Consider the following 10,320-nt stretch of genomic DNA (forward strand, 5'->3'; position numbering starts at 1 on the left):
CTAGTATAGTTATTAATTATTTTCTACTGTGAACTTCACCCACGAGTCAGTAGTATTTAACGTATAGTTTAACTTTTATCTATTCTACATGGATGTAGACACACATTCATGGGTAAGTGTTGCACAAGAGGCACGCTGTTTTATTAAGGAAGTTAACCCGAGGTGATTTAGTTAAAAGGGACCAGACTGTCGGCGTGTGTATGTGTTATTAAAAAAGCTTTCTATACGCCTAACCTTACGCTAATAAATATTAATCAATTGTTTTCAGCGTGACAAAAATGATGCGGTATTGAAGTGCGCATGCACAGTGGAGCTATTGGTGGAGGTGCGGCATCGTCATTGTTTCGTCGTACAGTGGAAGTCAATAGGGGCAATGTTGTTTGGTTACTTATGTTTATTTATATGTAAATATAAAGTTAGTTTTGCAGAACTAAGTCATACATGTTTGAAATCACATGAAAAAATTAAAATCTTTAGGAGCACTATCCCAAAAGATCTGCATACAGATTGTAATTTGGTTGTAATTTATTTGTTAAACAGACTTGCTGATAAAGTGCAACAGCCCATATTGCCTTACAGGTCCCATTTGTTCTTTAATTGTTAAGTGGCTGATAAAATCATTGGGGTCAAGGTTAGTGACATGCTGACCTACAGAAAACAATACTGGTGTTACAAGCCTATTCACAATTTAGAAGGCTTTTGAATTATTTGCATGCTGGCACCTCTTGCTCACATCCTTTTACTGTAGGCTACTTCACTTATTTTTCTATCCCTCTTGCTGTGTCTCTTAGAGGTTCAGTACAGGTGTATCTCACCAAGACACTATAAAAAGTTCACAGAAACAATGTTTGAGTCAATAAATCAATTTATTTAAAAGAATATGTTACATTTTATTATAATGCTATGATCAAACATTACCAAATGCTTTTACATTGTTTTACGTCAAACAAGGTAAACCCTTTCAGCATACTGTGTGTCTTGTTTTTTTATTTGCAGTATGTATCCTACATTACTTATGTCAGTTCGTACTACACCTTGGAGTTGACTTGTTAATGTATTTTTTTGTGCATTATTTGTAAAGATTACTCAAAAACTCACACTGCTGAAAATACTGTACACTGAGAAGTTTGTGTAATATCTTATTTAAATAAATTAAAGTTTCAGTCAAAGAGAAAGAACGAGAGCGGGGTGGAGAAACACACAGACAGAGAAAAGTCTAAAAGTCCAACAAACCTTACAATGAGAATGAAAAGAAATGCTTAGGTTGAGATTGTGCATCATTCTGCATTATCCATTCCCGCGACAGCAGGGGTAATCCAATATAACACAAATGCAAGTTTCAGTATGTCTAATAAAGTTAATAAAAATAATGACACACAACCTTCATCAGAAGGTTCCACAGTGCAGGAAAGAAATTGGCATGCTGTCAGATTTGAAAAAACCCTCATACATACGTCAAACAAAAAAGTGCAAAACATGTCATGTCTGGTCTGGAGTGACAGGTTTGTATGCGCCTGCGCTACAATAACTAAAATGGAAAACAACAGAACAACACACAGTATTAAAATGACAGCAAAGGCAGATGACTTGCCGTGTGGTCAGAGCCATCTACTGCTCGATGAGGGCATGACAGCCCAGAACTCAAACCCTCCAACCCATTAAAGCCAACTTTGGCGTTCCAATTTAGTGCTTCACATTCATAACACTGTTAATAAGTCAAGTCATATATATGTGCAGAGACAGCACAATGTGCACAGACTATTGGTGGGCAGGTATTCCAAACAAGAAGTCAAGCCCACACAAAATCTGCACCTGCAGAAAGCTCTGCAAATTTCCACAGAGCGTAATTTTTCTTAAATTCCCACGGTACTATCCCTGCATGTTTATTACATATTCCAGATAATTCGATAATTTTAGCTCCTGGTAAAAACAAAGCACTATCAGCTCAGTTTTACACGCTTTACCTCATGAAACATTTTCTTCTGAATTTGACAGATTTCACCCCAAATTCAAAACCAATTTGATTTAAGCCCAGCAATGGCTAATAAAAAAATCAAATACTGCTTTGGAAAATAAAAAAGACAGATGTGAGAACAGAAACGGTAAGACCCACTTAAAGGGCTGCAAATCTGTACATACCCACTACCAACAATAGTGAGATACTAATTAGTGTTGAAAAACATGGAAAGTATTGATCTCATGCCCTCTTTTCTACTGGGCCATTTCTCTTTATCTCTCTCACTCTGATTGTCCAAGTGGAAAATGTAGTAATGGTTGTTCCTTTTTTTATAAATTCATTTTTGATACATTCTGAGAAAGCATCTTCACAGGTGCATGTGTTAGTGTCAGGATAATGTATCTGTTAGACTGCTGAGGTCTGCATTTCTTAAAATGACCATACTCTGTCTCTCTGATTTCGTCGCATTGCCCCAAGCAGCACAGTTCAGTCTCATTTGTTTCTTCGGGTCCGTAAACGCTTGTCTTGTGACCAGTCACATGACATGAATTAGTCACCTGGACCAATCGTAATGCTGGTGCCATGTTAATTACAAGTGTGACCAGGGTCCATCAGAAGCAATCTCCTCGAATAGCTAGATCAATCTTTTTTCTTATTCCTAAGACTCCTGACCTGCCCCAAGCAGGCGGTCACCTCCAATATGTCCGAGATATCTGTCCAGTCCAATGAAATCAAATGGTGATGGCTAAAGTTTTTAAAAGCCTTCATAGTTTGACTTGTTTCCATTAGTGTACTGTGGTTGTGTGGTTATTTTCTGACAGCCTTGAATTTGAAGGAGAGTAAGTATGTATGAATCTGCCACGTGACTAGTTTGAAATGGTTCCTGTTTGGGCCTCTGTATGCAGCTATGAGGGTGGGTGTCTATGTGCGTGTGCATTGGGGAATTCAAGAGGAGATGATCTCTTCGTTCATGTGCCTCCATCCCTTCTGTGTCTCAACAGTTGGAAGATATTCTGTGAAAGAGAGACGCGTTTCAGATGCACATTCCAAACTTTGAGTTTAACGTCCACCGTGCCAACCAAAGGCAGGCAGAGCCTTACCTTACCGCACATACCATCTTTACTGCAGTTCTTGTTGTCTTTGTCTGTGGCCTCCTCTTCAACCTGAACAAATAAATCAATAAATCAATACACAAACCCTAAGAGCAAACGCAAAATCAACTTACTAAAGTAACCAACCTCTTTTCGCCATTTAAGCTCACAGAAGACTCTCTCGAAGCATTCGTGCATGTAGTTGAACTATAAAATACAAGACGTCTTTTTTTAGCGCACAAAATCTATATGCAAAATGAGAGGTTTTTCTTACCGCGTGCTTGGTAAACTCACGTAAGGAGTGAAGATCTTGACCCAGCGAGGTTTCTTCTCCCCTCGTGCATACTCGAAACAGAAAGCCATTCCCTCTTCGTCCGTGTCCCATCTCTGCATCTCTGACCACTCAAATGCAATAACCTGATTCTGTCATCAAAGAGAGGTCATACCATTAAGAAATCTGAGACAAAAAAGGACAGTCAAATCATGATGCCCTAGAAAGTGAGAAATAAACAAACTTCTCACCCCTTCGAAACAAACACATTTACCTCTAGAGTCCCATCTTCAGTGCACGCATGGAGTTTGAAGTGGCGGATGCTTATCGCTGTGATGACATGACCTTTTCTACGTGAGTCACAAGAGCAGTGCGGGAAAGTGATCTCATTGTAGCCCTCGCACGTCCTTAAAATACTTAAATACTGCAGAATAGAAAGAAAATATCGCATTAGGTTTCTGTGCAGCTCAATCGGTGCAATTTGTGAATCAGCACTGTTTTTAAACTGACCGTGGTAATTTTTCTCTGCTCATTAAGCTTTTGGAGCTGGTAGGATTTTTCCCCCACCTTGATAAATCCCTTTTTTACATCATCCAGAGCCTGAGACACAAATAATACATCATATATCAATAAGCAAAACATTCTCACATGCAAATCGCGCACACACACGCGCTGGCAAACCTGATGAAAGCAATAGTTGATGGCCAACTCGTTGTCGTTAAGCAGAATCTCCTCCTCTGTGGTAAAGAGCCACTTGCAAAGTGTGAGGCATGTGCCTGGGATGGCAGATGTGTAGTTCTGCACATAAAGCTTATGAGGAAACTCATTAGGAGCCATCTTGCGTGCTAAGAGGAAGAGAGAGACAGAGATACAGCGGTATAAGCAGTGACAGAGATAAAGTGTCATGAATATACATTTAGAAATGTGCAGATACAGTCGTGAAGCTGATGATGACGACTTGCCTAAATTCTATTACACAAGATACCATGACATCAAACTCCCCTACACTATTTGCTATATATTAGCTGCTGAGATATTTTGTGGCGAATTAAATAAGGAAACAAACAATAATTTCAACTAACTAAAACTTTTTTTTTAGCGGTGCACACTGGAAACCCACACAGATATACAACATGCACATGCTGGCTCTACACATTTGGCCTTCATTAAGTGACTTGATAAGAAGATTAGCAAACAAAGAGGCTTGTATAATCAACAGCTGTGAATTCATAAAACCCCATATACACAGAATGTTGAGTGAGAGATTCATGTTGTGTGCCACCCACATCAGGTCTAATGACACCTCCATACAAAAACTTTAAATATTTATCATTTCGGATGGAATTACATTATTGCTGAATCACAATCAAAGTTACAGACAGAAAAAAACACTAAAAATAGAAAAATAACAGGTTATGCATGTCTTTTAGTTTATTTGGTATAAATGGCAGCAGACTTGACCAATAGAAACAGTCCCTGTCTCAGGCTAGATACTAATGATTTTTAAATGGAGCTAGTATTGGATAGATCTCTGTTGTTTATAACTGTATTCCAATCCCTATGCATGTATTTGATGCTCCATTCCAACAGTTTTTACTACCTGTAATTGTGTCACAGGGTAACAACAGTAAAGTTCATATTACAAACAAACTCTTGATCAAAATACTCTTATTAAATTCAAACTCTTACCAAAGGAGTGGTTAATGACCTCAAATAGAGCAAAGTAACTAGCAGTAATGCTGTCCATCCTGATCTTTGATACTACAGCCTGAAAGAGAGAGAGAAGCAATACAAATATAGGAAAAGCTTTAGGTAAACATATTTTCCGTATTGGTGTATATGCAGAAACTGTAACAGTAGATCAAAATCTCGTTCCCCACTATTCGGTTGTTAAGTGGTGACGTAAGGAATACCGTTTCCGGGTCCAAGCATCTATTAATTTTAAGCGGGGCTACAGCTTAAACAGCTGTTAATGAGCATGATTTACTCATATCACATATTTAAGCAGGGGATCCATTAACTCACAGTATACACTACCGTCTCCAGGCTTACGGAATCTCCAACATAAGTTTTTGAATAAATTATGAAAAACTATATCATTTGATATAAAGTATTATTCAGATTAAATTCAGTACCTGATAGACCTGGTCTGTTGTGCAATTCTTTCGCACCCGGACTGTAACTGTAGATTTGTCTGGCATGGCTATCCTCAGTTCCACATCAGAAATACCATTATAGTTCTAGAATAAATGAAAGAGAGACTTGAGAAACGTGTTTTATAGGTATAACAACGCTGGGAGACGTTTCTTCAACCATATACTTGAAGTTCCTGCAACTACACTATCAAAATCCACTACTAATACCAGTCCAAAATTGGTATTAGTAGTGGAACAAATTAGTACAGAAAGAAACATGGCTACCACATTGTCAACAAATGTAAAGCAGCATTTCCTGTTGTTTGAAAAATAAAATTACATTCAAAAAGTTATATACCTGCTGTTGGAATAAAGATATAGTTATGAAATATACTGCATGGTGACTCATCGGTGGGCATGATTCAATCTCTGTCTGAGAAAAGTGATAATGCAGTGCCAAAAGGACCTTAGTCTCTATGACAAATCAAGTCATTTAGGCTGATGTGGTGATGGTAATTAGATTAGGCCCGTCATCACAGGAAGGTCATCACCACCTAGGTCAGGACTTTTCCCAACCTAGAAGGAAGCCGAGTTACAGCACAGTTTGCCAATGACTCAATGGACTATATTTTGCATATAACTGGCGAGACAAAGCTAATTTTTTGTGACAACAACGTACTAAAAATTTAAGCAACTAAGCAGAGTTCCTTATGGACCTTTTTCGCGTTTCCAGGTTTTTCTTAAGCAGCGAGGTTGTCACAATTAGGAAAACTTCTATAGCAATGAATGGGATACATTTTTTGCATTCTCATTTGCTCAAATTTCTGCAAAAGAAAATTATCTTCAAATTAATTTTTTACTTTAACCAAAGCAATTTGTGGGTTATGTTTTTATGCTCTCTGGGAAATTCCCAGTGGGATTGAACCCATGACCTTGGCATTGTTATCGCAACAATGCCACCTGAGCTACAGGAACATGATACATGTTATTACATTTGCTTTCAATACAGGAAATGTAACAACTAGCATGTAATGATGATCCTAAAACCAAGCACTGCTTTCATGCCCCAGTAGATGAAAACATGCATGCCCAGGCAGGGTGGTCATGTGATTAATGGTGAACACAGGGATTTTCTAGAGTAAGTTATTATTCATCATTCATGAAAATCCTACTATTACTGGAAAAGACTGAAGCAGCCAAACATATGAAGATGTCCATGTTCAATCTGTCAACTGCTCACTTGAAAGCACATGCAATACATTTATATATTATCACTTTCCTTCCAAAACCTTGGATGTTCAAATTCTCAGATTTTCAGGAAATGGAAAAAACTATGCACTTTTCAAAGTTGACCAGTACTTTTTAATGAATAGATATTTGCCAAAACCTGTGATTTATGGCAACAAAAAAAAAATCACGAAGGAGACATGGAAATATGGAGTTTTCGGAAGGACAGCAGCGATATGTCTAGATCGTGAATATGTGAATATGGCTTTTATATTGGAATATATTTTGTATATCAATCCCAGATCAATCTATAACAAACACGTGTTTCTATAAGATAATTAATCCTCTGTGGCATCAATCAGTTATGTTGTTTTTAAGGACAGCAGGAACTTTCATTTGTAGTTGTTTTTTTATATTTGGGAAATCTATGCATGCATGTGGATTCATACCTTACATTCAAAATGAAATATGCATCATATACACGAAAAATGTCTTACCTCATCTGACTCCGACAAAAATTCCTGCATGATATCGCTCTCCCCAATTACCCGAACAGAACATACTGGTAAAGAGAAAGAAAGATCAGAACGTTGGAAACGTCTGCAAATAGGTATTGTAAGGTTTTAAAGAACACATTGTGTGTTGTCTTGTCCATTTACCTTTTTCTAAGTACTCCTCAAGTCCTCGTCTGCGAGCGTCTAGCTGTTGCTCAGACAGCGAGAAAGGCCATTTCCCTGGCAGCTTGGGAAATGCAAAGTTTGCATATTCCCTCTTCAGATTCTGATGCAAGATGGCAAACTCCCGATAGCGCTTAGAGCACAATTGTCTGCCTGCCATGTACACGTTGAACACCTGGACACACACAAGCGAAACAATTTTTTAAATGACAGCTTTTAAAACTCCATTTCTCTTATAATTCTGCATAATGAAACACTCACTACAAACTTCTCGCTGCTTTGCTCCACATGTTTGTAGGTAGGCACAGAGATGGGCACTGCCTGCTTGTCGCTGTAGTCATAGCAAGACTGAGATGAGCCGTCGTCCCCTGGATCAAGACTGTCTGTCTCTGGCTGGGGGACTGACAGGACAGCCAAGACCAACTCTTTTTCTCCTGCTCGGATGAGGTCTACCACCTGCTTATGAGTGGCTCCTTCCACATTCACCCCATTCCTGGAGAGAGAACAGGAGTACCAATGTGACATGAAGCAAAATGCTGCAAATACATTTGTTTCACATCACTTTCAGAGAGTTAAGGTTGGATCAGATATTGTATCATGCTAAGCTACTGTTTCTTAGAGCTTCTATTATTTATCAAACGATAAAAAGGCTTTACATTTTCTCAGTATGTGCATTCCCTGGGAACCAAACGCATGGCCCAGGAATTGCGAGAGCCATCTGAGCAACAGAAAAGCAAGGTCATCCTCTTTAATGTAGGTATCTAATAGAGCAGAAAACAGGAGCATGATGCTTTTAAGTCCAAAACACACAAATACTGCAAGACCACTGGAAAAAAGGACTTATATACTCTCTTCCCTGTCTCTCTCATAGACACTTAAAAGCCACTCAGTCAGCCAATCCAATTCAGCAGCACACACGCACATCAACACCACTAAAAAACTTAATCTCTAATCCTTTATACTGTACACAACAGAATGGCTGTTGTCATGCCACTGAATGGATTTTGGGATTTAAAAATAATTTTCACATATTATTTACATTGGCAAGTGTCATTTTCATAATGTATGTGCAAATAGCATTCCATTCTACAAACTTCTTTACACACTTCAATACATGTATGCATTCATAACATTACACTATGAAATAAACCACCAGAAACATTCTGATCTATTGAGAGATTTCTTAATGATGTATGTAGTAATACTGAAAGAAAAAAGGGATCTTTGGAGGTGTCAACAAACTCTCCTGAAAGAGAGGAAGTGTGGTAATACTTAAAGAAAGGGAGATAAATAGCCAAACCCCACGAATACGATTTTGGGTATTAAAAGATTCACACTCTGTTCACCCTCTGTCCTGAGTTTACATTGACTGCTGCTGATGCTGAGCCCAGTCTCCTCCAATGCCACGGAAACCACTTGTCACCATGGCAACGTATGCTAGCATCACTGAGGTGCCCAGTGAATATTAACATGGAACCTGAACCATAACACCGGTGATTCAAGACACAAAATCTTAAATCACAACATCATTCACAAGACGACCGGAAAGCAAATATACCACACTCTTCCCTTCCAATATTCAGAGACATCAGTAGTTACATAATTTTGCTGCAAATGTTTGAGGTCACATTTTGTGCGGATCATTTGAAAATGAAATCTATTGTTTGCGCAATTGTCGAGGTTTATGTAGAATCTGACCCAGAATTGATAAAAACGGTGCGCAGTCAGCTACAGCAAGAAGAGAAGCAATGAGAGAGCTGGTCTGTTCGCCGTACTGTATGTGACCTGAATCTGCAATGAAGACACGCGTCCAAACACAAACCTCCTTTATGTGGTGGAAATCAAGCGGCTATTCACACGGGGACAGACACCAAACGCATATGACAGACCCGCTGTGTGCGAGTAGATGTTTTGGATTTTACGGAGGTTGACAATGCAGGTTGCGTTTGTGAAAACAAGCAAAGTCAATTTTGTCTGCAAATAGGTGCCCTTGAAATGAATTCTAAAAATAGAGGTATTTGCTAAAACATCAAGGAGAGGAGATGTTTATGGTACCAGACAATGTTTGGATGTCAGGCTGAGATGTGATCAGAACCTCAGATTATAACATCCATCAACTTTGAATAAGTGCTTTCTACACTCATGCCTTTTATTTTTGTGTGTATAGATGGTATGCATGTTATCGCTGCAGTGATATCGTTGGCTAACTTTCAGCTGACGTTACTTAAATACTTCAACCTACTTATTAGCTACATTAGCATCTGCACTTGACAACAGCGTAATTTCTCTTTTTAAAAAGCAACAAATACCTTTGTCTCAGTCGCTTAAACCGAAGCCTTTCCTGTATAATGATATGATAGTAAGGATGATAGTAAGTTAAATGTTGACTGGGGTCTAACGTTAACTGATAAAAGCTCCTCGCGCTTATCGAAAACGTCTTTATTTTCTACGATGTAAACTTACACTTCAAGAATACGGTCGCCCTTTGAGATTCCGGCTCTGTCCGCCGCGCCGCCCGGTAAAACGGCGCTTACGTGCTGCAACGGAGCGTAAAGTTCGCCGTTAATGCTCCTTAGCTGCCCTCCTTCGCTCACTTGCCCGCGGACGTTGAAACCATAGCCAGAGTCCGACTTGACGATGCGGACCATCCGAGGCCCGGAGGCGACAGTGGTCCCGACGTGCCCGCCGGCGCACGTTACCGAACTCATGCCGGAGCCGTTCCGAGTCGACGAGTGAAGCGCAGAAGAGGCAGCGGAGCGAGTACCGTCTCCTTCGATAGCATCTGCCATTTTTATTTGAAGAAATCCTCCCTCACAGCGGGCTTGAGCGCTAAAGTGCTACATGAGCTTATTGGCTGGCGGAATGCGTCAGACTCACTATAGACGGGAAAGACTGACAACGGGCAGCCTCCGTCACGAGACACTCATGCGCCTGCGTGCATTGAAAGTTACGTCCGTCACGT

The 10,320-nt window shown here is 39.5% G+C and overlaps 1 protein-coding gene across 3 annotated transcripts; it reads right to left on the reverse strand.

The window, feature by feature from the left end:
* Positions 1-850: 850 nt before the first annotated feature.
* On the reverse strand, positions 851-10,320 carry snx27b (sorting nexin 27b). 3 transcript variants are annotated; one of them, XM_079470002.1, is made up of 13 exons: positions 9,822-10,320; positions 7,620-7,851; positions 7,341-7,533; positions 7,179-7,243; positions 5,455-5,559; positions 5,009-5,087; positions 4,001-4,164; positions 3,830-3,919; positions 3,594-3,743; positions 3,343-3,471; positions 3,196-3,255; positions 3,072-3,120; positions 851-2,970 (listed from the first exon to the last, which is right to left on the reverse strand). In XM_079470002.1, exons 1-13 carry the CDS (start codon positions 10,145-10,147, stop codon positions 2,903-2,905), a joined length of 1,710 nt encoding a protein of 569 aa, XP_079326128.1. In that variant the 5' UTR covers positions 10,148-10,320; the 3' UTR covers positions 851-2,902. The 3 variants fall into 3 exon arrangements, with proteins under 3 accessions (XP_079326128.1, XP_079326130.1, XP_079326129.1); XM_079470004.1 differs by having other exon boundaries at positions 3,058-3,120; positions 9,822-10,316; XM_079470003.1 differs by having other exon boundaries at positions 3,343-3,465; positions 9,822-10,297.

Source organism: Barbatula barbatula (genome assembly GCF_947034865.1).
Source record: "Barbatula barbatula genome assembly, chromosome: 12".
Taxonomy (NCBI): Eukaryota; Metazoa; Chordata; class Actinopteri; order Cypriniformes; family Nemacheilidae; genus Barbatula; species Barbatula barbatula.